This window comes from Cuculus canorus, chromosome 4, assembly GCF_017976375.1.
Source record: "Cuculus canorus isolate bCucCan1 chromosome 4, bCucCan1.pri, whole genome shotgun sequence".
NCBI classification, from domain to species: Eukaryota; Metazoa; Chordata; class Aves; order Cuculiformes; family Cuculidae; genus Cuculus; species Cuculus canorus.
Window position 1 is genome coordinate 71392687 of NC_071404.1, and position 27891 is coordinate 71420577.

Sequence of the window (27891 nt, forward strand, 5' to 3'; positions counted from 1 at the left end):
GTGGATGACCTTTGAGGTCCCTTCCAACCCAACGCACTCGATGATTCTCCGGCAGCACAGCCTAGAGAACGTTCTGCGGGCCCCGGAGAAGGCGCTCGGGGCCAAGCAGCGGGGGAATGGCGCATGGTTTAAGCATGGCACTAGGCAGGTGCCTTAGTGACCGCGTCTCCTCTACCTTTACACTTGCTGCCAAAGATCTCCCAGAAATCGCTTTGCAGTAGCACGTGTGCGCTGGATTCGCCAGGAGGTCGTACCCGCGCTTCTGCCGCCACAGCAGCACTACGGTCACAGAGAGAGGAAAGCTACCAGCATGAAATTAGCCACCCTTTTCCCTCTTTGCTGTCCCCTAAAATCCCGCAGTTACACCTAAAGACACCATTTCCTCCCCCATTCCTTGCATTCAGTCTCTTGGCCCTGTTTAATTCCATTCCTTATAACAGATCTTCCAAAAGAAACCATGCCAACATCTCTTTAAGGAACTGAGCAAGTTCTTAAATAGGCTTTTATAAAGCCAAAGAGTTTTGCAGTAGTGTCACAAGGAGGTACCACATTGACCAATGTGTTCTCTTTGACATAATGTTATTGAGACTCTGTGCAGTTTTACCCCTTCATCAGAACAAAACCCAAGAACCCATCAAAACTCCACTCAAACTTCTTCAGGCATTTCTGGGATTACCCTGGAACTGTGAGGACTGAGGCCACCTTTTATATCACAAAGCACTTCGACTGTCCTGACCCGCAAACATGGTTTGTGGACACCTCCCTCTGGAGCAAAGGGCCATTCTGTCAGGTGTGGTGAGATTGGGTCACCTGGTGGGGCAAAATCCCCACGATGTTTGCTGCTTTGCTCAAGATATTTGGATATTAACGATCTTGTGTGGTAAAGGCTTGAAAGTAAAACATCTGTGCCAACTGTAATGCTGCTAGAGGCAAACTACACAGATACTCCAATGCACTTTTCTGTAACTGCGAATTTAAGCTCCAAATATTGTTAATAAGTGAGGAATTTCTCTTTTTGTAAAAAGAATACTATTGCTTCTAAACACTTTTTCTACAGAAAGTGACGTATTCTTTCTTCATTTTAAATTGATATCAAGAAAAAAGGAAAAAAGGTAGAATGATTAAAATTCAAGCAAATTTTCAAACTCTTAGCCTTTTCCTTTCCAATGAAGAACTCCACTGTTTTGGATGCAATAGATTTACTAACCAAGGACATATCAATTGCATATTGCAGTGACAAATTCATTTGAAATGGATGAAAGTGTTCTTAGCAGATAATCATGACTGGGAAAAAAGCCAATATCTGTATATGTTTACATTTATGCTCCTGGAAACAGGAGTATCCGTCAGACTACGCACTCAAAACAACGTTTGCATCTTTTATTTGGTTTCCCAACTCAGAAGTTATGCAGAGGTTAGTGTGTTATGAAAGTATGGAGGCCTCACCCCAGTCACTGGGAAGAAGGGGATTAACCTCCCATTTCCTCTTTTTCTCATGCAAGGGTTAGGAAGACAAGGAAGCAGATGCGGAGACTAACTGGGACTTCAGGAACACTGCCATACTACAGTGCAGGAACCTGAACAAAGCAGGAAAGAAGTGAATAGCAAGGGGGGCAAAAACCCAGTAAAAATAACCAGTACAGTGGCATTTTGAGAAGTTTCTGTACGTTCTGTACTTGTTTTGCTGACTTCGCAGTAGCAGAAGGCTTACTGTGTACTTTATCCAAGGGATTGGGCACCAAGAGTACATAAAAAGCTTTTACAGTTGCCCAAGACTCATCCTTATCTTTGTCCACTTTGTATCATCCCTCTTGTTACTTTCTAGCAGGGCAAGTCAGACTTCTTGGAAAAGTCACCTGCTGCTTCCTTTAAGAGCACAAAACCACCCAGGTTTGAAAAAGAAGCTGCTTTATACCCCATGAAACCAAGAGAGTAACAATTGTTACAAGCTGCATCACATTTTAAAGATCATGTTTTATCCTGTGTAGAGGCATCCCAGCATACCAGGGAAACACTGCAAATTACAGGATTGCAGAATATAGTGGTGTTTTATGCATGTAGTAGTTTTAATTATGTGCCTACGGACTGCATGAACCTCCTTTCAATGCTGTCTAACTTATCATTACAGCCAAGCGAACAGAGATCCTGACAGCTCAAGATAAAGAAACTTCCCTCCCACCCAACCGTAATTAAGATCAACGTCTTAAAGCGACAGAAGAAACAATCAAGATAAATAAAAATTATATTAACTGCCTCAAAATGTTAGCAGCTACCAAACAAAAATAGCTGAGAATCTAAAGATTTTCACTTTCTACTCTACCAACCTACATACATGCATTTTCATTCAGTAAGAAAAAAATAAAACTCCACTCTTTCATATATTGGGACCTCTTTGCAGAGTTTTTAAAGCAGAGCCACACAAGTGATCTGTCCTTGCTGAGCGGCCACTTTTCAGAGAGGTTTTCTTCACACTTGGAGAAATAAAATTGCAAACAGCTCCATTCAATAATGATGTGTTCTGCTCTGGATGGTGCCAGGGGAGAAATGTGTCAACAAGACCCTAATAAAATGTTCCTGAGTTACTCATAGACAGCACATCAGACCTAACCCCTCACTCAGTCTAGAGCTTTTCCTTTTGAGTATAGAAAAAAGGCACAACCTGCTCTGTTTGTCCTCCTCACGTGTGGGCAGTCCTAGACCGAGTATGCAAAGGCGTTGCCCTCACTTTTCAGACCACATAACTGAGCACCAAAATAAAACTGATTGCATCTTGGCCACTGGGTACAACAGGCAGGCTTCTGCTGCAATGACCGCGCCAATTCCCCAAAGCCACAACGATTTTCCAAAACATTATTTTTGTTTGCATATAAACATCATTAAGACTCAAAAGACTCACCTGCCAGTAACATTTACAGGTCTATCTGTTCAAAGCAGCCTTTCAGCTAGTTCGTGACATTCCCATTCATACCATAGATAATGAAATAGCCTCTTTTCTCCTGGCAGCAGGATTCCAAAACCCTACGGCCACCTTCTCACCATGCAAGACTGATCATCAACAGCCAGGGTAATCTTTTTCAATAGCAGCTGGACAATGCTACAATACACTCTGAGTTTATTACCGTACAACACTCCCTTGCTTAGAACACACCAGCAAGCAGGGAGAAGTTGTACAGGTTTTGGATCCCTTTAAAAGGAGAAGGGATTTTAAATAAGTCCAGGAAATTCTAGCATGATGAAGCCACCAAAAAGTAGAAAACTGGAAACACAATGGAATCTTACCCAGATGACACAAGCTTATTTTCTTTACCAAGTACTGCATGTAGAAAAAGATGAAAGCAGCGTTTGTTATGTGAAGCTTTTATCTTGCACTGTAGATGAACTACTCTTCTCGTGCTACAGTTCTAGTAGGAACAAAAAGGATTACAGGACGACAGTGAGATAAATTTCATTTAAATTCCTCTTAACACAAATAAAACGCTCACACCTAACTTTTTTTAGGATTTTTATTGAAAAACATTAAAACAAAAAAAAATGATCAAGGCCAGTTTGACAATGAATTTAAGACATACAGAATGGTTTTCCTGCACTAGACCCAAACAGCAGGTACCTTAACCCAATGTTTTTCTCATGCACTTGCTGGATTAAAATCACATTCTCATTAAACATCAAAATGGATTATTAACAATGCTTTCTTAGGAATTAACCTTAAAATCTGGTTTAAAAAGTCTGTTTTCCAAAGGTTAAAAACATTTACACAGCAAGATTCCCCCCTTCACAGACCAGCTAAGAGCTTCCCGTGTCTGATAACTGGCAGAAACAGATCACAGAACTCATTCTTCCTTTTTGATATTCTAACCTGAGAAATTTCTTAAATGCTACTTACTGGGCTTTCACATTTGGCAACACAACTGTCGTTACTGAGCAAAGTGTCATTTCTTACTCATGTCAGAGACCAGTCTTTCACTACTTATCCCAAAAGACACTCTCACAAACAGGCGTACTATTACAATAAATCTGCTCCTGCAAAGAGTAAGCCCTCTTGGCAAGTTAACATGGGCAGAACACTAACCTCAGGATGTCAAGCTCTCATCAGTTGTGTAACTCCTAGTATTGTGCGCTTTGAAAATATTTACTTTGGCATCTTACACTCTGTAGCGTAAAGAAGCTGATTTTTTGTGTGCCTTCTCCCTGCCTTACTCCATTTATTCAAGCCCTTTTCCTTGCCACCGGTTATCTCCCTTTCTCATAGCTGCAATAGAGACAGGGCATAAAACAGACAAATACATTTAAAATGTGAGATGTAAAAAAGCTGGTGAACATCAGACTTGTGTAAGAATGAGCTTGTAAAATGTAAACCCCATAAATCTTTTAGGATAGCATCCAAGCCTTCAATTGTGAAGTTGTAAGCTTACCAATATTTGATTTCAAACCTTTCAACATTCTGTGCTTTACTCTATTTAAACACACTAGTCACTTCATGTTTGCTCCCCATACATATAAACCCAACACTGCCTAAAGAAAGGAAAAAAACCCACTTCAAACAAGCAACTTAACTTCCAACAGAATATAACTTCTTTCGCATTTTCAGTAGATTTGTATGTTAAATAATCTAAGTTTTCACAAATAGAGGCAATTCAGTTTTACCTGAACTGATCTAATTTTCAGGTGAACCATAATTTCTGACCAGATTAGTCCTGTCTGCCAGACTAAAATTCAGGAGAATATATTTATATCCACTGAACTCCACTTGCTTCATACTCTGCCTACTACAAATCATTATAAGTTAACCATGGTGATCAATTAGGTGCTTGATTTGAAAGGTGTAGAAGTCACATATCCTGAGAAATGGATGGATTTCTCTGTTTCTATGTGACTCCAGCCATAACTGTACTACAATTAATAGTGAAGTGTTTCAGATTTGAACTTCTTTGCAAACTAGCTTTTTGAGGACGTTACACACAATTGCCACAAAATAAGATGTGGACAGATACCACGTACAGCTGATGCACAATGATCGTTTATTCTACTGTGACTTGTTGGCATTTTTGATCCCCAAAGAGGAAACAACAGACTTTGGATTTTCTTGAATGTGTTCATAATCCTCTTTTATTTATTTTCCGCCCAATTAAAAACACAGTGCTGAAAAATAAAAAGCTAATCTGTTTTGATCAGCGTTAGTCCCACATGCATTTCTAATACTATACAGTGAAACTTTATTTTTCTTATTGGCACTGAGTGCACTTTAAAAAGGATCTGCTGAAATATTTCCAACAGGTCTTTATAGCACCATATAATTTGTTGCTGAATTAACTGCTTAGAATCAAATTCTCTGTGCTGCTGCTCGTACAGAAAAATGATTACACTCTTATTTCCTCTAGCATTCTAAAAAATAATCCAGGAGAAAAAGTTTGTTACCCAACTGTATGCATGTAAACAATTAACTACTAGACACTCCATTTTCACTCATTCTAGTTCTGTGAAACAAATCAATTAATTACTACATGATTCTTCTAGAATGGCACCATTTAATTCAGTGGCAGAAAAATCTTATGGATGCATTGAATGAAAATGTTTCTCTCTCGCTTGCTCTTCCCTGAATTTCCAAAGTCTCTTTTTGCAAGATTTGATGCTGCCCCTTCTATTGCAGCTCATTGTCAATTTTTAATAGAGGAAGCTGGTGACAAACACAAGAGGTCGAGTGCTGGCAATGCCATAATACAACACGACAGGAATAGCAAGGCTACAAGAAAGCAGGAGGAAACCTAAGTACCTGGAACCAACAGGAAAGACACTGAAGGCAGGTGAGCATCTTAGCCCTGCAGCAAATTTTACATTCTTTCAATTCTCAGATTGGTTTGTTTTCAACAGGTACACCATTCAGAGTTTATTCAGAATCAAAAGAACACACAATGTGATTAAATACGAAGCACATGAATCATCCATGCACTGGCAAATGCTGCCTTTGCTTTTTCACAGGTAAAGCTGAAGCAAGTGTGTCAGGACGGCATTTGGTTGAAATGGAAGTAATGCTGGTACTTTACCATTTTCCATACTCCTCACCTACAACAGTCAAAGTCAGTGACTGTCTACTCAACGTTGCAATAGGCTTGTTGTCCAAACATGAGTTCCAGTAAGTGGCAGTACAAATGAGATCAGTTCCAGTACGTTATGAAGATTTTTAGACTGCGTATTTCTGAAGAAAGCGGTCAAATGCATCATAAATCGCTTGCCTAAAACGTGAAAAAAAGACCATTTGTATGATTTGGGAAAGGGTGGATGTAAGCCACAGATTTCCACACATTTACAAATATACTTATAAAGCTATCATTGCAATTTCAAAACATCATTCAATAAAACTGAGATATTGGGTAGTCTTTTCTCTTTCACTTATTTCTGGGATCTCTCATTTCAATCCGTAATATATTTATGTTTCAGAAATGTGTGACTGTTTATTAATAGGAGTGCAAAGTTAACAGATTAGGAGTTTTCTACTCAAACATGTCAGGAAATGCATCAAAGGGGCATGCATAATTTATAATTTTTGAGCAAGTGTCACAAAAAAAGGCTGAATCTTGAAATATCAATAAGCTAGTGGCTAGCATACTTTGACCCGGTATGCTGCTATTCCTTTTTGTCATTGCTTAGACTTTCTAAATGGGATGTACAGCCTTATCAATTCATTATATCTCAAAATTAACAGTACAAGAATTTCACTTTTTAAAGCTAAGAACTGCATTTATATAACTTATATAGATAACTCTCTTCAGTCAATGCCTGGTACTACTAAGGCAAGAATTCATGCAAGTACTACTCATTTGCAGTCAGGCCATGTTTTCATTCATTTCTGATCTTCAGTTGTGTGGTATTTTTAACTCTCAGAAGGCACATGCAAAAAGAAAACAGCTGCGCAATGCTACATAAGCAGTCACTGCTTAAAATATTTTCTAGTGTCCAGTAAACAAACTAATTAAAAGCTTTTATGTGAAAAGAAGAGTGAGAAGGCTCCCTCTCCTGTCACTGGCTTACTGAAAGATCCGAGCTACGCTGCATCTCTTCTTTGTTCAGAAAATGGAAATGCTGGCTTTCTCCTTAAATTATGTCAGATTCAGGAACTTTTTCTTCAAAGCGATATATGGTATTTGTTGATTTTGAATAATTATAGACTTGCTTCTAGAAGAAATATTGTGTGTCTCAAGATTACGGTTTTAAGCTGTCAACTATTTTTAGACGTTCCTGTTTGCCTTACCTAAAGAGTCCCTGTTTGAAGAGGTAGGCACTGACATGACCTCCATTCAGATACCTGATTTCACATCCAGGCCAGATTTCTTGAAGACTGCGCACACCAGTTCGAGGAATATACGCATCCTCCTTAGCTTGTACAACTATGATTAAACTTGGGTCAACAGGAACTAAAGAAAACCAAATCAGAATTTAATCCATCTAAAGTAAGAAACAGAAACATGACAGCTGAGATTTCTGTTGTAAAAATGCTCTCTCTCTAAAGAAATCAAAAGTATTCTAAGCTTTAATAAAATCATATTTTCTAAAGTCTCCAGCAGAATTTGCCTGGGTTTTGACATCACAGTAGCGAGGTCATCAGTAAACCTAAATAATTTATCCCCTTTCCTCCCTTAAATCAGAAAACTTCACAAGTCTTTGAGGAATGACAGGAGAATTGTCTTTCCTCTTATCAAGAAAACTCTATAATAGCACTCAGATCAGCTTTCTGAGATGTCCTTTTTTCAATGAACTAGCAAACATCTGAAATTCAACAGAGTAGAAGCTTTGTGCATTTTTTTTCCTTCAAGGAGAGGAAAAAAGACAACTTTTCATATGAGAGGTCAGGCAAAGTGCTGTATATGTTTGCTCTCTTTTCCATTTCCTGCATATCTTTGTTACAACATAAAAATTCCAACATATTGTTATATAGATTTATTACTTATAATTGCACCAATCTAATGACCATAACACCAAAACAATGTCAAGAAACATCACACCAAAACAACGCTGGGCACAAGAACAGTTGTCTCTTCACAAAGAATGTGATATGGTAAGTAGTGATTAGCCAAAATATTTGAAAATTGGGTGTCACAAATAATTTAGACCCTCTCCTTTCATATATATTACATTACATATAGAGGGCATGCACTGCTAAAATAGATTCTTGTCTTCCATTCAACTGTGCATTAAATTTGACCATTAGGCAGATTTTCTGAAGCTCCTCTCCAGACGCACTCCAAGGAAGCCCCAGGAGGTATGCAATGTCTCCCAGAGCATGAGGAGACCTGGGAGACAATTGACATGAAGGCTGACATCACTTTGCTAAGTGCGTAAGGATCACAGATCCTCATAAGTTTCAAGAAAGGTTTAGCGAAGTGATACCAGGGATAGCTCTCTAGACAGACAAGAATGTCTGTACTTCAAATAAAGCTTATGGGGTTTTTTTCTATATACTGAAATAAATTTTAAACCTTTAAGGAAAGCACTTTGCTGGTATTTGTCACAAAACATCCATTGGCTACCAGTGATCTGGGACATTGTCCAAGTCAAAAAATTTATGCTAGTTGTGAAATCTTTTCTTTTTTTTTTTTCCCGTTTCTGGAATGTCAGAATAAAAAAAACCGAGGTGGCACAGGATTTCAGGATCAAGCATATTTTGACATTCAAAGAGAACTCTTTCAGTAACCTGTCTGAAGTCAAACTACTTCCTAGGATACGTTGAGAGCCTTCAGTGGGCAGGTGCACAGTGGAACCATTTTGGCTGAATGGACTGCCACAAAAGCAATTCCAAGCCCCCCATTCTAGCAAAATCCTTTCAATCAGCTCTAGGAAGAAATCATTGACTGTAACTGGGTTGCTGAAAGGGATTCGTCTTGATGACAAGATACTCAGGGTCATCAAATCTAAGGCCTTGCTGGACTACAGCTCCCTCAGTATGCTACACCTGTCCTAAGAAACATTGCATTCACCGGGGTGCATTGTCCCAGAAGGACCTCTGCACATTTTTACTGGTCACACTAGTCTAAAAGTACCGTTCAAGCTTGGTTCTTAGCTATGGAAGCTACTTTCTATCTGAAGCCAATATCAGATTCCTGCTTTATGAGATTTACTTGAATCTGCTTGAAAAACATTATGAGCAGATTAATTACATCTAGATATCACTCACATCACATCACATAGATGTTCTGTTCTTTTAAATAATACAAATTCACACTAACTCATAACTGAAAACAGCACAGGAAGGCAGAATAAAAAATTAGCAAAAATACCAAAAGGCAAATTTTTTTTTCACTTTACCACTAGTCAGTCACTAAGAAAAAATATTAAAACAATTAGGAAATGGAGCAGTAAATTGATGCTACTGAATAATACTCAAAATATTTTTGTATTTCAGCTAAGGTGCCAGCAAGTTTACACAATGCAGAAGGAAGAAAATAACTTCCCTTCCATCTATGTTATTCAACTTTCCAAACTGCACGCTCAAACAAATACATACATACCTACCTGAGAAGTTAGCTACATGGGTACATTCATCCATCACTCCTTTCATGAACCTTAATGATTCTCTCTGTAAAGTGTCGCTCTTTCTTCTTTTATTTATCCTGTGTCCTTGTGGGCTGGTGAAGTTTTTATTGCTATTGCTACTGGTTGAAAATGTTTGATTTATACACTGGATTGTAGGAGCTTCTTGTATTAAAAGTCCTTCTGATGAGGCACTTAGCGTACTTTTATTTGTGGGAAAGCTGTGAACAGTCTTGTTTGAGGAATCAAGGCTGAACATTCTGGAAGTTACATCCACATCCTCCAGACTATCCACACTGTCAGGGAAGTTTTTAACAAAGTCTTGTCCCATCTTGAAAGAATCCGTCTACACAAAGATAACAGGCCATTTATTAAGGGTTTCTCCTTTAAATCAGTTGGTTGATCTTATTTTTACGATCAACTCGATATTACAAACAAAGGAAAAAAAATGATGCAGATAGCACTGCTCACAGCGTTGTTTATTTTCAGCCTGCAAGTCACTAAATTAAATCCTGATTATTGTAACGTTTTGATAATTTCATTCTAAATTTCTGTCAGCTTAAAAACATGCAGGAAGTACTTCTGTGTGGTAGCTTATGATACAAGCCCTTGGTTTTAATTCTATATTAAATGCTGAATTTATAATTGCAGTCACTTAAGCTTAAATTTCTGGGCAATAAACACTAGCCCCCAGGTCTAATGATAAGTTTAGGAAATCTAATGAAAAATCTAATGTCTCTAAATACTATGAAGACACAAGTTGAACATCTTGAACTGTTTCTTCTTCTCCTGAAGTGTATTTTACTTAAAAATGGCAAGCACCTAAGTAATTATAATATCTCCACCCCAGCCCCTCTTCTTCTGTTGTAAGATATTTGAAAAAGGATTGTCACAAAGAATCTTAGGAAAAAAAGGTATTTATCAGAATTGGCTAGAAGACAGTGTTGCAACACACAAGCAATTCTTAAAAAGTTAGCACTTCAATCTTAAAGAGCAGTGAAGCAACGAAATTCCCCTGGGGAAGAGTCAATCCTAGGCAAAAAAAGTCAAGAAGAAAGCAAAAAAATCATGCAGACAATAAATTCTATTTTGTAAGGCACAGGAAGCTAATTACAAAAGCTCTATCTACGTCTATCCCAGTCAGTTGTGCAACGAAGTCTAAAGCTGAGGGAGGGCTGGCATCACACATAGAAACAGAAACAGGCATTCGGCACTACAAGCTAGAAAAGTTACTTAATCTTGTTACCAAATAGAAACATTTTGTAGTATTGAATATTTGGAAGCAATTGCTTCAAAGGGCAGTAATATGTGTTTTCATATTTACGCGCCAGGCTATCAGTTTTCCAGACTATAAAGCCAGTTACTGGGAAATATTATCTACAGTTTCAATGTTTTGACTAAATCCATTTTATGTTGCAGATTATACTAAGCGTGGTCATGAAAAAAACCCTTGTAGAAAGGGTTATGCTTAACATACCATAAAACCAAAATACTAGCTTCTGGTTTTCAGAAGGTTTTCCTTCAGAGTTTAAATTTATCGAAAGCACAAGGAAATAACAGGCAAACCTGTTTTAGCTAACAATTGGCTGCTTTTACTGGAAGTAAAAAGAAGTTAGATTATTTGTTAGATTTGCACATGTAAATATCATCAAACAGAGGAAATAAACTGTACTTACTCCACAGTATTCGAGCATTTGAATGATTTCTTCTTCATAAACAGCTTGGGTAAAATACTGTTTCTCTAGCTCTCTCCAGTTCACTGCCTTGCTCAACACACCCTGAGATTATAAACACAAATGTCCAGTACACACACTCTAACACAATGATACACAGAGAAAACTGATCTGACTTGATTTTTCCTTTGGAATTCTACCCAAATTTCCACATAACCCTTAGAATTCTTGTAATCAAAGTGTAAGCCCATATTATACACAGCACATGGAAACCCATGCCCCATTAAAAACCAAACAAATAAAGAAAGGGAAACAGAAAGAAGGGAGAAACAGTCCCACCTAGGGTTTACACACATCTAGACTGGGCTAAGCCAATAACAGGCATCAAAGCCAGTCTATTCATTCACCTACTCCGTCAGCAGCAGTGAAGACAGGTACACCTTAATGCATTAGCACCATTATCACCCAACTATTTAAGCAAAACAAGTTTTCATGGCTTGCTTCCTCACCTTCCCACATCCAGGCCACGATTCTAATCACAAACCAGCCTCTAATTAGGTACACAAGCAATTGAAAGAACTCATAGCTACCTTATCATGTGCTGTATACGCTGGGTTTTGCCACCAGTCACTAATCGAGGCCAATAGGTGACGAAATGCCTTGACAAGGGGAATGTGGCCAGCCCAAACCTTTTAACTTAGATAAGTGATTCCATTCTGGTATATCAACAAAAATCTATATTAATTACCGTAGTAAAGACTGCAGAAGCTGTTGACCAGGAAAGACACGGAATCAATGGCAATGGTTTAGGCCAGTTTGTCACTGCCAGCGAAGCCATCTAGAATCAAAGGCACTTATTAAATATTTCATTATTGACTTCACAATACAGTAAAGAGAATTCTCTCACCTTCAACTTATTTGTTTACACAGTATCAAACAACTATGCCGTGGCAAAGCAGTTAACGACTGTGCCAAAGTCTGACATACTTTAACCTTTTTAGAAGATAAAGCCTATTCTTCAGTGATTTCTCTAACAATAAACATTGCTCAATACAGGACTAATTTCAAGGCTGAATAGGTTTTTGTTATAAGAATTCCCAATAAATATTCTGACCTATTAGTTGTTTAAAACCATGAAAAACATCTATAAAGCCTTTTAATCAAGCTCCAGCAAGCTTATTTCAAGGCAAAATGAAGGCAATCTATGGAAGGACCATTTAAAATTCTATACTTTTAAAATTTGTACACCCAATGTGGAAAAGAAGGAATTCAGCATGCTATGCTGACTCTTCTCTGTCCTTTAAAGTTTAAATTATTACTTTTACATCAGAATACATTTTTGTGAATGTTCTCTTTATCCCAGAAAAAAATAAAAGAGCAAAGCAGCTCAACATACGTAAGTTGCCTATGTGATATGCTCTTGCCAAGTTTTATTTTCTTGCTCCAAACTGAATAAAAATGTAAACCTTCTAATATAAAATACCCTGTGTCTGTGCCAGATGTTCTAGTAATGGGTTTATACAACAGAATTATAATTCTATTCTAATTATTTTTATTAACAAGAACACCACATATCTACATTGTGATAGCCAGAAACTCTTTCATTTAGTGTCACCTGTCATCAGTAGAGCTGAATTAGTGCTATCTACCTCTGTTGTAAAACACATTCTAAAGACGATCAACATAAAATATGATTTATTTCCGTGGCTTTAAATTGTAGCAGAAGTCCTATAAGTAAGTCAGAACTAGCCAAAAATGTATATTTCTGGACTCAGAAAAGAAAAATGTCAAAGGAGTTTCCAGGATTCTCTCAGATCTTGCCTCCTTCTACACCCATGCTGCATGCGATCGTCAGTGCAGGACACGGTACGTGGTTATTGCTATGGCCTTTTCCCAGCATTTCAAGTGTCCTGCATGATTAGCAGTGCAGACACTCAGAATTCCGATCCAACATACAAAGAAGACAGGGAAGACATGTTTAACGCCCAAGTTGTTTCAGCGGGGTGATGTTTATGTAAATCAAAGGTGCTTTGTACAGTCATGATGTTTAGAGTTAGAAAACTCTGCTTTGGGGGGAAATTATTTTCCTTTCAGCAGACTTTACCGTTACTAGTATTATTTACCTAGCTCCTAACAACAAATGAACAAGGATCAGCAAAGCAGAGTTAAGTTGTTTTAATGAGCTTTGTACCTGTGTCTCGCAGAGTAACTGTTATCAGCAGAGACATATATTTTAATTGTGCATTTGTTTTTCAAGCATCTTACTGATACACTGCTGGTTTAGTTTGAATACACACAATGTCATACATGAAACGCCAGCCACCTCACTACAAAAAATTTCTTATCAATACCAATGATCAAGGAAAAAAAGATTAGTTGAGAGCAGAACTGAAACCAAAAGTCACCTTCATTACAAACTGCCTTCAAAAAGGAGGCATTTCACACAATACATCCAAACCCAACAGTTTATGCAAAAAAATGGAGGCAGAGAGAGAACCAGCATTTGATCTGTACAGCCCTTTGTTCAGAAAACATTCACACGTCACCCACTGTGGAAAAAAACATAATTATGTGAGATGCTCATGTTCATATTAAGCCTCTCAGGAGGTAGCCGGCAAAGGGCTCTACGATTTGCCAGTACTTTTTGAGTATTACACTAACTGAACACCACAGAACACGACAATTGCCAACAAGTTGTTTATCATGACTCTAAAGGTTTATCTAAAGTATTTCTGAGAAGATGACTAAAAACCAAATCATTTCTGAATGTTAAATCATCAAATGAGAAGTTAAAACAAAAGTTACTGAACAGGAAATATAAAAGCTTACATGTCCTCCCATGGATATTCCAGTCATCCCTAGTGGTCCATAGCCTTCTCTCTCTAGCCAGTGCAAAAGAGCTGCCGATTCTAGAACAAGAGCTCCTCCCATCACAAACAGGTCCGAGACATTTTTTAAACACGACCGTCTTTTCTCCCCAGAAAAGGAAAATATAGGATTTATTTTCTAAGATTAGATTTTGACAGTTCTTATCATTTTATACACGCTTTTATACAAAGCCTGACTGTGAGCCCAGAAAATCTTGGAACCAACCTCCTGTTGATTCAACAGGAGAAAAAGCAAATCCAGATTCTCTGGCACTTGTACTTTTTCATCTAAATGAGTAAGAGGAATAGACACGTGCTAAGCTTCTAATTTAATATTACTGACAGCCTGCTCTTATAGAAACAGACATTACCAACATAAGAATCTCATTCGTAGTAATCTTCTATCCTGTAAAGTTACGATGGATCTTTCAGAAACAGAATCAAAGTGATACAGTCCTAGACATACATCTCGTTTGCATAAACAATTCTTTTTTTTTTTCTTTTCTTATTTACCTGTTTTACATCATTGAAAAATTGCACACAACATTGGAAGAGCAATCAGTATGTCAGCTTTGGAAGCACTCATCAGTGTCACTGTAAGACTGAAATTGTAAAGTGGGAAGTTTGTCACGGTACTGAGAAATTCAGGTAACGTAATGCAAAGCATTAAAACACAGAAGAAACAGGAAAAAGTAGAAAGCTATTCAGCTGAGCCATCAGGGGAACTCTCAAAAAGTAGAAAAAACCCACTTATTTAACAGAGCAATTAATACACTTCTAATGTGGGGAGGGGGACAGTGTATTTTCAGTATTACACAGTTTACAAAAGGTTACTGGCCTCTCCTGCCAGCACACAATCATGTGAGACGCTGAAACGTGAGGACAAAGTTCACCATGCGAGTCACAGAGAAATGAACAGAGGTGCTGCAGGGCGGTATTTATAGGCTAATATCATTCTTTCCTACAGCTTTGTTATGAGAGATTCCTCAGCCCTCTCCAGCTGCTTTATTTATTAAACACTGTTATAGTGTATTAACTAAAGCCAGGGCTGCTGCTTTGTAATCTTGTATCAGAGTGAAGATTACCAGTTGGGGTACTGGACTGAGCACTCGTGCTACCATAAATCACACACACACTAAGCTGTCAAGCTACACAACTGGGTCTGGGTTAGAAATAGCCTTGCCAAAATATTTAGTTTATTTTTCTGTTTCAGGACCTCAGTAACTGGGAAAAAAAAAACACCAATGGATGTATTCCAGCACACTCTCCTGTCACTTTCCTATAACCTTACACTTCTAAATGCAATAACAAATATATATACATATGTTTAAGCAGTTTTCCTATTAAAAACCCCACAATTTTACAACCATCTTGGTTGGTAAATGTAATTATGTTTTAAAAAGTGGCTCTTATGTCAAAATAAATAAAATTCAGCATTCACCACTGCTTTGAAAAAAAAATTCTTGAATTTGAATTTTTGAATTTTCTCCTTAAAAGTGATTTTTTTAAGCTATTGGATTTAGGCAATCCAAATGCTGAAATTTAAATACAATCTATAAAGTCTAAAAAGCTGCTGGGTGAGACAGCGTTCCCAGTGAAGATCTAATAGAATGGCCAGATTTAAGAATTTCACCTTTAAAAACAAATCGCTTTCTGTACATTTCCTACTCACGTTAAATGTCTGAGTTGGGATTAAAAAGAATTAAAACACCAACTCATGTTTGAACTTTAAGAAATACTGGTAGACTAAACCCACAGCTTTGACTCAGACACGTGTCCTGTTGAATTCTGTTTAGTGATTAGGAAAACATGAAAAGCAAAAAAAACCAAGACAGTCTAATTAGGCTTCTAAGTTCACATTTAAGAAACTGACTGAGGGAGCCAGGTCCTGTAAAACACTATCACTAAAGTTTCCACTAACAAACCTGCAACATCAAATTCATTTACAGGTCTGACTGTGATCCCCTCAAAATATCTTGGAAAAACAAAATCCTAGCCGTTGTAACAGGAAAGTACGGTACAAAGCTGATTCACAGCTGACAAATATAATTGCAGCATTTGTACATGCACGGTTGCGAATCAGGAAAATAGATGCTTGTTTGCATTCACACTCATCTCGCCCTACTCCTGATCAAGTTCATCTCCTGATCACTGTGATCTCTTAACACAAGTCTGACAAAGCAGCCTAGAAAGGGCAGGCAATTTCACATTAGTAGGTTAAAAGTGGTCCACGCTTGATATTTTTTTTCCTAATAAGCTATCTAAGTTCATAGTACTTTGAGTTTCTTGAGAAAAAATAACAACGGTATTTTGAAAAGACAGTATCCATGAATGTAACGGTAATACTTACAATTGATCCTTAGGTTTTCTACAGCCATTTGAAGACTCGAGTTAAAGAAAGTACAAAATTTCTATATAATAACTGGCAATTAAAATAATTAAAGTAAAATAATTAAATAAAGTAAAATAATTAAAATAAAGTAAAATAAAATAAATCATATACATAAATGACACATTAACTAACTAAAATTTGGAACTTAAATTGCAAACGTTTAACTGGAATTAAATCAAGTTACATGTAGTTTGATGATGTCGCCTGCAACATAAAATTTTACTTTTGGTAGGAAGCAGGAAGATTTAAATTAGACATGAGGAAGAAATTCTTCACGATGAGGGCAGTGAGGCACTGGCACAGGTTGCCCAGGGAAGCTGTGGCTGCTCCATCCCTGGAAGTGTTCGAGGCCAGGCTGGATAGGCTTTGAGCAGCCTGATCTGGTGGGAAGTGTCCCTGCCCATTGTAGGGGATTGGAATTGGATGGGCTTTAAGGTCCCTTCCAGCCCAAACTATTCAGTGGTTCTACATGGGCAGGGAAAAAGTGTAACCACAGGTTACACTTCATAAAACAAGGTAACTGTTACAGAAGTTACTGGTGAGTTGATGACAGGACAAAACTTGACTGTTTTTTAAACAAAAACCAAATCTTAAAGTGGCAGCATTTCTCAAAAGTACCTGAGGTACCAAAGGGTTGCATCTGAGAAGGGAAGGCAGGAGAGGCAACTTTCTTTTCTGTCATTAGTACGTTCAGCAGCCACACAGTAATAATGTAGAACAACTGCAGTTTTCACTTTGTCATGGCTAAAGGAATCATATCAGTGCTTTGATCAAAACACAGATCTGTATCAGAACTTTTACTCTAATGACTACAATAAGGATCTGCAGAAGACAAAGCAACACCTGCTGTAAAAGTAGCATATTACATTAACTGTGTTCTACATTGTGTTTCATGCAATGGTCAAACTTTGCTCTTTGTTTCTATCCACTGAAAAGTCTTCTGGCAACAAAGCAGCTATTACATCAGTATGATAAGTCTCCTACCTTCTAGAGAGGACGTTGTGAATAAGAAACTTGCTTTCCACAAAAGGATATAATAAGGATTTTCTAGCAACAGGGAAGCCATACAGGCTTCTTTGATCATTGGGCGTGCCATTAGTGTGCGTCTCCTCCAGAAGTACTAAAGATGACAAGTACAAACATATATTAAGATAAAATCTGATTATTTAATTTCTCAATAAAAGCGAATTTTACATTTTACATACTCACATGATCCCCAGTGCCTGCTAAGTGAATGCATACAGGTCTGTGTTTGCTATTCCATCTTCTGGGTATGATGAACTGAAATCTGAGAAACAAACACCTATTTTAGCAAAGTCTGTCTATTTACAAAAATTAATCTGAAAAAAAAAAAGAACAAAGTACTTTTGTAAGTCATGCAGGCAAACTGCCAGCAATTCCGCAATATCATTTTTCATAAACACATCCAGCAGAGAAAGGAATCCAGAAGTAGGATGGAACAAATGTCAAACAAGAAAGGAGCCAAACTGAAAGATCATGTTCCTAAAAAAGATCACTACTTCATCATCACAATTTAAGTTGTGGAGAAATTGAAGAGCTCCCTAAACAAGTATGACTAGCTCTCCTGGGCATCATCACTACTTTTTTTCCTGAGGGCACAGCAGCTGAAACTGAAGGTTAAGGTGAGCAATATATTTAAATTAATAAAAAAAAAAAAATAAACCATGAAACTACTCTATACACTCAACATTAATCACTTAATGTCTTCTGCTGATACTCAAGTTATTTACAGTCTAACTACTGGGCAAAAGAAAAGAATCACTTTTGAGCCACTAGTGCTTTCCCCACAAGATGGAGCAGTATTACCTACAAAGAAAAATATCCATATAGCCCACAGCAATCTTAAGGGAATTTGTAGAGCGCTTCAAAACTGTAACAATACCATCAGGTCAATGCAACAATTAGCATAACTTGACTACAAACTGTAAGCAAACACAGATAAGGAAACATTTGGTATGCTACGTTTTCCAGTGTGGTACTAAATTAGTCCAACAGCGTTAAGAGACAATTTCTTTCTCTAACTAATGGAGAGGTGGCAGAGAACTGATATGTTGACTATCAAACTTTTCCTGACATTCCTTAGTGTTAATTGTGTAAGTACACATAAAACCACCAACCAGTAATACTGATAAAATTGGCAATGCCAGTATCAACTCGAGCTCACAAACTTCTATGCTTACTTTTTAAGTTATTAAACAAAGCTTGGGGAAAAATATCCATCACAGAGATTCAACTCAAAACTGAAAGCAAACAGAAATTATGTTCCCTTTCCAAACCTACTTCTCAATTGTAAAGCAGTGTTAGTGTGAAACCAGCAAATATGCCATTAAGTATTTTCTGAGTGTTACGGATAACCCAGCTTTCTGTGAGGATGTTATTTTTTTTTGGCTTGCAAAATAAGAAAGGCACCAGATTCTCTTGCTACAATCAAATTAACTTATTCCTTCAATACAGGTACAGTATTTTATATTCAATGCAATGAATGGCTGGAATGTTTCCTTCAAATACAACATAACATATATCTTTCATATGAATAGCTTCTCTTGCTACATATGAAACAACTACTCTACTAGCTATAGTATCCCTCATTTCCAGCATCCTACTCATTTGAGAAAAAACAAAGGGGGGCTAAGGGACTTTTTTTTACTTACACAGAGATTAAGTTATCACACAAATAAGATTTATTTTCACTTAGGAGATCAAAATCTATTCCAACACATTAGTACAAGAAACAGTTTGAAATATTTTACAGACCATTTGTATTAAAATAAATTACCCTCACAACAAAACTATGTATAGACCATTTTTATTTCTCTGCAGTGCCACTTTCAGAAAGGAAACACCACTTGGTTTCTCTTACCTTGCTACAATAGATTCGACAGGCAGGATACCTGGGACATAATGAGCCAATGGTGAAATGAAGTGTCCCTCAAGGATTTTACAGTCAGATTGCTCCTCAACCTACAGAGAGAATGGGATGATAACAGTATATTTCATATTGGTGTTTAACTTGCTCTGAAATATCTTAAGGTAGAAGAATTCATTACAGGATAGAAAAGTACTTAAAACAACCAAAGCGGAGAGACATTTCAAATAAAGGGATACACACCTTATTAATAGTCAAAACATTTGTTCCAAAATTTGGTTTTATTAATTGAACCATTACAGGAATCAAGGAATAAAGTGTAATGCTGTCCCATTTTAAAAAAATTCAACACACAGTAAGTTACAACCATTTTTTGAGCTTTAAGATCTGACACCCCACCTTCCAGCTATAAAAAATGAAACAGTATTTGTACGGTCACTGCTTTATTATCTCAATTTCCTGCCATTTTCCACTAGCAGCCAACACGACTGATCATTTTCCCAGCCTTTCAACCTCATTTCATATTTTTGCCATTGCTTCCTAATTCTATCTCCAGCAGCTCAATTAAAAAAAAATTGAAACAGCAAACTGTTAAAGCAGTTGCCACAGCACTGACCACCAGTGCATATATGTGACTTTAAAACAGCTCTTCATTTCTGCCTCCCTATTCACATTTTGTATACTGAAATGTCTTCAGAGCAATGATTACATCGATCTCTGCACCTCTCTTGAAGAAACAGTGTCCTTTTTCCAGCCAAGAGCATTTGAGGACTTGCACTACATTAATTTCTTTTGCCTCTAAAGCCTCGCTTCCTCTTCCCTCACAGATAAATTCTAATGTCCTTTTCTTCATAGACAGCAACTGATAACACCCATGCATTCAGTTAATGCCACCTGTTCAAAAACTGGTGATCAACAAAAGCTATTTGTCAACATATTGTCAGAGGTGCATTCACCACCCTCTCTTTTTTTACTCCCTGAATCAAGTCCTCAGCTGCCAACCCCAGCAGCAAGACATGCCCTGACAATACCAAACTTCAGGAAACTGTACATTCATATGACATCAAGATTCAACTCTTCTATCCTATAAAAGAAGCTTGGTGAGCACTAAGTTGATTTCACTTTTATATACCATCAGGAAAATAAATTCAGTTAAACTGCATCATCTCTTGCTTTTAAATACCTTGTCAATGAACACTGGGTAATCTTTTGAAACCAGCGTCTGGCATTTTTCCCTGTTTCCAATAATCTTTCTGAATTCAAATATTCTGTTGAAAGGAAACAAGTAGAGAAGATTCAACTTTTAATCTAAAAAAAAGAGAAGATACATATATATAAAATATTTCAGGAGCTGAAGCAAGCCACGAAGAACCTAAAAGCTATGAAGCTAGCTTTGCATTTACAGATTTATCAGGCTACCACATGACAGGCATAGAAGAATGTTCTTCAGTTTCAAGAACAAAAGGCTCACGTACATTGCTTGCAGTTACAAAGCTCTTAAGTATTTTTTATCTCATATATTGAAAACACGTCATTTTTCAGGGCCAAATTAAGACATAGCAACTTCCTACACTTACAAATCTTTGTACCCATATCAGGACAATACAGACAGAATGGGCAAAAAACAGGCTGGACGGCCAATGTCCAAATGTAGCTGCCAACGACCTGAAGTCTAGCTGGAAACAGATTACTACCAGTGGTCAGGAAAGTTTAGGAATGACACAAACTGACAGGTCAGGTGAGGTGATAGCTGCAAGTTAGGGCTACCAGAGCAACCTGGATAAGCTGGAGGAACAGTTCAACAAATATCCTAAAGCTCAACAATAGATCTGCAGACCTTGCAGCTAGGACAGAATAGTCCCATGCAACAGACTCGGAACATCCCTGCTAGGCATCAGCTCTGCAGGAAAAGGGACAGGGTTTCTGGTGGACAGCAAACGGAATGCCAGTTAGCAGAACATCACTGCAGCTAGGAAGATCCTGTGTTCAGCCAGCCCGCCAAGGGAACAGGGTTTGCATTGCCTGGGGAGCAGAAGGCTAAGGGGCAAATCCAGTTGCTTTCTTCTTCTACTTAAATGGGCTGCAGAGTCTGGCAAAGAAAATTTAACAAGCCTCTTCTCCGAGATATACACTGAGAAGAAAAGAAGATATGGCTGTGTGTCGCAATATAAGAAATTCCTTCTGGAACACAGTAAAAAATTTATTTTCACAGTGATAGCGGTTAAGCACTGGAAAAAGATTGCCTGGGGAAACTATGAATAATCTCCATCCTCAGGGGCCTTCAAAACTCAAATGGATGAGGTGCCAAGTGACTCGAGTAGCCTAAAAAGTCAGCTTTGTTGGTTTTTTTCCATAGGGATTTGGACTAGATGCCCTCAAGGTGGCCTCCCAACCTTAAACACTATGCTAAGAATAACTTGCTCGTTCTCATGGTTGTAAACACACAGAATGATGTTATCTGACCAACTAGAACAGCAGATTTAGGTGGAAAGTACAGAACAAAGGGATAACAGGAATGATTTGTTCACACTCCCAACACCAGAGAAAAATCAAGCCAGAAGGACAGAAAGAAAACTCAGTTTACCACATGAAAAATGCCATGCTACATAGCCTTTGCTTTTCATATACAGAACAGCAAGCACATTAAGTATTTCTCAGAAAACAAGGGTAAACGTGTGAGACATGGATGTGGAGAGTAAGCTAAATGAAGAGCTATTTTGCTTGACACTAAATCCTCTAAAAATACTACCTTTACGTATTTCCCCTGCATTTAGGAGGATACTGAAGGTTAAACCTTGCATGCATTGAGAAATTTCAACTTTTATAAACAAGTTGAGGATAAAGCATTGGGCTATTAATAGTCATCATATCAAAGGTGTGCATAGGGTAGCCTGTGGTATGAGTCAATCTCAGTGCTTGAAGTGTAAGAAATATAACAATATCGTTTAATGGAGCTTCACAGTGGTCAGGCTAGAAAAAAAAGACAATGCAGACACTGTTTCTGGCACAACAGGGCATGCACGCTAGGGAGTGGTACTCCCTCCTACTAGCCCGTGTGAGGAGTCAGGAGGAGGTGCTGGTCTTCCTTCCTCATCCAGGTAAAGCCAAGCTGCTGGAGAACAGCTTGTCTTCTTCCCACTCAGGGGTAACACACTGAACAAAGTCTTCCACTTTTCAGACCAGTAGGCCAGCAAGCCTGCCTCATGTCTCCCCTACAACTTTTGATCTCACATGAGAGGCTTTCTATACCCTATGAAAAGAGAAGAGCCATAGCTGATGCCGTTATAATCAGCAATGCCTCTTTACTGATGTATGACATCAAGTGTGACTACACTATAGGCATCATGAAAGAGAACAGTCTTGCCTAGTATCGCAAAGTGGAATTAGTCAGAAGTCCCTCTTCGTAGATAGCAATTCTGTGAGGGGCAGTGGGGGACGGGGAGTGAAACCTTGTGTCTCACCAAGAACCTAAAAGTTTTTAAGACAGGGTTTTGCTAACATTAAAATGTCCCATTTCAGATACACACACGCATAGCAGAACACAGAAATGCTGCAAGCAAAACAAAACCTCACATTTTCTCCTTATTCCCACAAAACTACATGAAAGATTTAAAAAATCCAATGCCCTCATTCTGTAGTGAAGTCTGCTACTTAGGAGAAAAATCAGCTGAAGAAAGACATATAAAGCAATCCAAGTGCCATTTCAAGAACAGATGTTTCACTGGACATAAAAACAAAAAACAAAGCCCCACCATAACTCCATTGTTGAAAAAAAATTATTTCAGTAGTTTTTAAAAAAATTCTTTATTGGTTTTCCAATACATAACAAACGCAGATTTGTCATTTTCTATTTAAACACTACATGATGCAGAATATTCAGTCACTTAATTTTTAACCTCAAGAAATACAAGAGCTTTTGTTTAAAAATTACGAGGTACTTTCTTTTTTTCTTATTTTCTAGACATCTACGGAGAATGAATTTACTGCTTTGGGCTATGAGAGAAACTTCCGATTACATCTTACATTTTTAAAGCTCATTATTATTAAGAAGTTACAGAAAGCTAGCAAGATCCTCTTCAATGTTAAACAACAATTCCTCTGCAAAAATTCAAAAAGTTTTGGTTTTAGGAAACACCTTCAGAGATGCTGCTTGAAGTATGTTATCATATATGCTAAGTGAAAAATGTAACTGGACACATATACGTTCTCTCGAGAAAAGCCTCTTTAAACACAAACATTTAGCAAATCTCCTTACGGCTTCTTTTATATCCAGTTCCTCCCTTGGTATGAAAACACAATTTCCTGAACAGAACTAACTTTACCGCGTTTGTTTTAAATACAGGATAGTAAAAACCATTGGTACTTCAAAGGTTGGGTTTTTTCTTTTAATATAAAGCACTGTTTACGCTGTTATTTTTTAACAAGTCACCTTTTCAGATCCTCTGGCTTTCCCCATCCTCTGATGAAAAGTTTAGTGAGAAGAAGCTTTCTGTACAAGACGTCTAATTTACTTACACCCATTAGCAGCAAACTGACATCTAGGAAAAAGAACAAGTAAAAACAAGGCAGTTAAAGGGGTTAACATGAGTGGCAAGCTCATTGACTGTAATGCAAAGTAGGCTCTTATTCTGGAATAAATGAAAAGCAATACCATATCATTCCAAGTAAGTTAATCCTGGCATTCCCAACAATTCTTTACATTTTGAACAAAAATACAAAGACAGTCAATAAAAACTCTGGATTTTTTAGGAAAATGGAATTTAGGTGTAGGAATTCAATCTGCCTAATATAACTACAACTGTATGACATAATTGATGACAAGGCATCTAAGGTCACAGAGCTACATCTTCAACCAGTCTGTATCACACCTCAACAGATAAAACAAAGCCTGGCACTGATCTCTGTCCTGTCAATATAGCTATGACAGCAAACACTTCGCAGTCAACATGGGCTTCCATGAACACATCTCAGAATGAAAGCCTGAAACAATATTTGGCTTCAAACAACTAGAAGACTCTATCTCTACCTACGTAATTATTTGTTTAGGGAAAAAAAAGAGAAGAAAAAAGGAGTAGCCTTAATCCCTGAGGCAGAGAAAACTTGTTTTTTGTAAACTTGTCTTCATATCCTAACCCTTCTTTTTTTCATTTGTTTCCAATTTTCACCAGCTCATTTCTTAGAGTTTTGAAAGTGATGCTGTCTTTCCCTTCAGGGAAGAAATCACACCATCAAAATCCTTTCCAGTATCATTCATCTTTCAGCAAATATGGTACCTCAAATATAGCTAGAGCCAACAAAATTTTAAGCAAGATGAGCATTGTTTTCAAAGCAATACTTACTGAAGTGAACAAGGAGCCACTGCTGTGCTCTTCCAGTGATGAAGGGAGGAAGTTAAAAAAAAAGAAGATAACTCAAATCTGGATTCTCAGTCAGCAGGGTACAGATTATTCAATTAAAAAAAAAAAAAAAAACAAAAAACCAAACACACACACAAAAAAAAGTCCAGTCCAGGATCTGTGTACACCTAAGAAAATAACAGATTTAATAATAAAAGGGGTTAGTAAGTTACCTTCAACTATTTTCTAGTATTTCCAGATCCCTCTATTAAATGGTTTTAATAACTTCTTCACACTCCAAAATAGCATAATTCATTTTGTGGACGTTTTGGGGTTTCTTTTCATTTTAATAAAAGGTTCATTTATTCTGCCACACTTTAATACGGTCATTCTTAAAATAAGCTAGCCTGAACATAACAAGTTAAAATTGTGGTCAATGAATAAATACACTCCTTTGCCAATACTTAAGAACCAATACACAGAAAAAAAGAAACCCCACTAATGCCTAGAGTAAGTTACTATCAAAATAGAAATTATACACAACTGAAGTTACTTAAATACTACAACAAGCATCCTATGGTTCCACGTGCAGTCATTACAGGGCAGAAATAATTCCCCAAAATCACCAGAAAATCAAAGCAGGGACCTTCTATTTTAACACTATAGAAAGCCTTTGTTCCTCCTCCACTGTGCCCAAACAGCTGACTGTGTAAACATATTATTCTGATCCACAACTATTTGGTCTCATAGAATCACAACCTTAATATAATCTTTTTTCTTGCTCCCTCTGGAGACACCCACATGTTGTTAGGGTGTCAGCAGAGAAATGTTTGCTGCCCCCCTGCAAGGTCCCTCCTCTGTTTTTTTGAGCAGGAGGATGTGACAGCTTGGTGTTTTCCTGGTGCTAGAAGAGTACTGAGTGGTGGAAAGAGGGACAGCAACACAGAGTGGACCCTCCATGGGGCTGGGAAGACAGTTCAGAGTTGAGTACACGCAAAATTCACGCTGTCAAAAACATATCTTAATGAAAGCTTTGAAGTTTAACAAAGCAGACTTGCATGTTCTGGTTGGTCAGTTGTTGTCTTGGATTTTTTTTTTTCCCAAATCATCTCCAAAATGAAAGCCAAATAAGAGAGATAAGAGAGAAGACATGAAGATTTTGATTTTGCTAGGAGTTTGAAGGCTGGTCTGATAAGCTCTCTCTGTTGGACTAAGAGAATGCCAAAACAAGTTTCTAGACTGTAAGTACCTTACATTTAAATGCAATATTGACTGAGGTGAAACGGTTGTCTCATCCTGTATTCTATTTCATTGACTGACTCTAAAGCAATTCAGTATATCTCAATTAATCAGATTCAAGATTAAACTGCCACTGGAAAGAGTACAAAGAACACTTAACAAAAAAAAATATTCCAAGTATGTGGAGTACATTGAATAGAACTTCTCAGAAATATTACTGAGATAAAACAGGGGAGATTCTCCCCTTTAGTTTATCTTACTAACACAAAGGTAGGATACGCTTCAGTCACTGCCCATCAATGGAAAAACAATTACAAATACTTTAACTGTCAGAAAAAGTAAATCCAGCGAGATTTGGACTTCAGTTGGAGACTGAAGTCTTATAACTTCACCCTAGAAGCAAAGAGTGAGAGTTTGGAACTGGAGAAAAGAATGAGCAGAGCTTGTTTTGGAACGTGCCAGGATTTCAGCTGCTTCATACCACATATGTCACATCATGATCCCTTTGTAGGGCAGGTCAGCTGGAAGCAGTGACCTGGATAAAGGATGCCGCATATTTGTGTAGCCCAAGACACAATACTTGCATTCTGCATATTCAATGATACATTGCTTTACAGTTAGCTTTATGTAAGGGTAAGCTGTGAACACAAATTTTAACAGATACAAAAGTATGTTTAACAATTGACCCACAAAAAAAAATTCCTGCATTTTAAATCAGTATTTTCCAGAGAAGAAGACAAGGAAATTCAGCAATAAATTACAGCTCAGCTCTTGCTCCAGGAGAAGTGTTTTTCTTTGCTTCCTGAACCCACATATTGCATACTAGATATATTTTTTTCTATGTTTATTTCATAGAAGACACAAAAATTCATCTAAAAGTCAACAACTAAAAGGCCAGCTATTACTTTTAATCCAGTGCATGCAGCTTCAGTTACAAGAAAATCACCACTGGGAAGTACGCAAAGACCAGGAAGTCATACAATCATAGAATCATGGAATGAACACCTCCAGGGATGGGGCAGCCACAGCTTCCCTGGGCAACCTGGGCCAGTCCCTCACCACTTTCACAGTGAAGAATTTCTTCCTCATGTCTAATCTAAATCTGCCCCTTCCACTTTATAGCCATTCCCCCTCGTCCTGTCACTCCATGCCCTTGTAAACAGCCCCTTCCCAGCTTTCCTGCAGCCCCTTCAGGTACTGGTAGTTGCTCTAAGCTCTCCCCGGAGCCTTCTCTTCTCTAGGCTGAACCACCCCGGTCCCAGCCTGTCCCTTCCGTGCTGCATTCCCGTCCCGCCCGATGGCAACCGAAGCCCCAACACCGAAGCGCGGGGCTCCCCCGCCGCTGCCGGCGCCCCGCGAGCCCCCTCAGCGCCCTCGGGAAAAGAAGCAGAAAAGGAAACCGCTTACCGACTCCCTGCACCCCCTCACCCAGCGCCCCGCGAAGGTCACTCACCCGTCAGCCCAGCGATACCGGTGCGGGGCGACACACATGGGGGGGCGGCGGCGGGGCGGGCGGGAAAGCGGGAGGTGGAGAGGGCGGGGCCAGACGGCCCCGCGCGTGCGCGCGCACACGCACGCAGTAATGCACGCCGTAAGGGCGGGGGGGGGCACGTACGCAGGCGGGGTGGAAGTACGTACGCATGCAGGCGTGCGCAGGCGCAGCGGGGGGGGGGTGGCGGTGCACGCCGGCGGGCGGGGTGGGAGGGGCGCGCGCGCGCGCAGGCGCTGAGCGGCGACGCGGAGGGAGGCGGTGCTGGCCACATGACCAGCGCGCCCCGCCCCGCGTCTCGCACTCGACTGGGGGCCCTCGCGCCTCACAAGGCGTCCCTCAAACCCTTCATTCCCCATCCAGTGCCCTTCGAAGGTCACTCACCCGTCAGCCCGGGGGCTACCGGTGCTGGGCGCCACATGGAGGGGAGAGAGGGGGGCGGATGGGAAACCAAAGAGAGGGGTGGGGTCCGCTCTCAGCGGGGAA

General features: G+C 38.6%; 1 protein-coding gene across 5 annotated transcripts; it reads right to left on the minus strand.

Annotated features, from left to right (window-relative positions):
• Positions 1–3509: 3509 nt before the first annotated feature.
• On the minus strand, positions 3510–27808 carry ABHD18 (abhydrolase domain containing 18). 5 transcript variants are annotated; one of them, XM_054065440.1, is made up of 14 exons: positions 27790–27808; positions 24681–24865; positions 23771–23879; positions 20525–20609; positions 19336–19436; positions 17664–17742; positions 17488–17574; positions 16413–16438; positions 14025–14163; positions 11944–12033; positions 11199–11300; positions 9505–9868; positions 7247–7409; positions 3510–6230 (listed from the first exon to the last, which is right to left on the minus strand). In XM_054065440.1, exons 3-14 carry the CDS (start codon positions 23860–23862, stop codon positions 6179–6181), a joined length of 1380 nt encoding a protein of 459 aa, XP_053921415.1. In that variant the 5' UTR covers positions 23863–23879; positions 24681–24865; positions 27790–27808; the 3' UTR covers positions 3510–6178. The 5 variants fall into 5 exon arrangements, with proteins under 5 accessions (XP_053921415.1, XP_053921418.1, XP_053921416.1 ...); XM_054065443.1 differs by having other exon boundaries at positions 20525–20649; positions 27790–27806; XM_054065441.1 differs by lacking the exon at positions 27790–27808 and adding an exon at positions 27370–27430.
• Between the last annotated feature and the right edge of the window lie 83 nt (positions 27809–27891).

Excerpts from the sequence above, each read along its gene's own strand:
- ABHD18 (XM_054065440.1), bottom strand. The coding sequence starts at position 23,862 with ATGGGTGTAAGTAAATTAGACGTCTTGTACAGAAAGCTTCTTCTCACT. Across the intron at positions 20,610-23,770 it reads AAGCCAGAGGATCTGAAAAG|AATATTTGAATTCAGAAAGA; the intron begins GTGACTTGTTAA and ends TCCTTTCAACAG. Across the intron at positions 6,231-7,246 it reads TTCAAACAGGGACTCTTTAG|GCAAGCGATTTATGATGCAT; the intron begins GTAAGGCAAACA and ends TTCACGTTTTAG.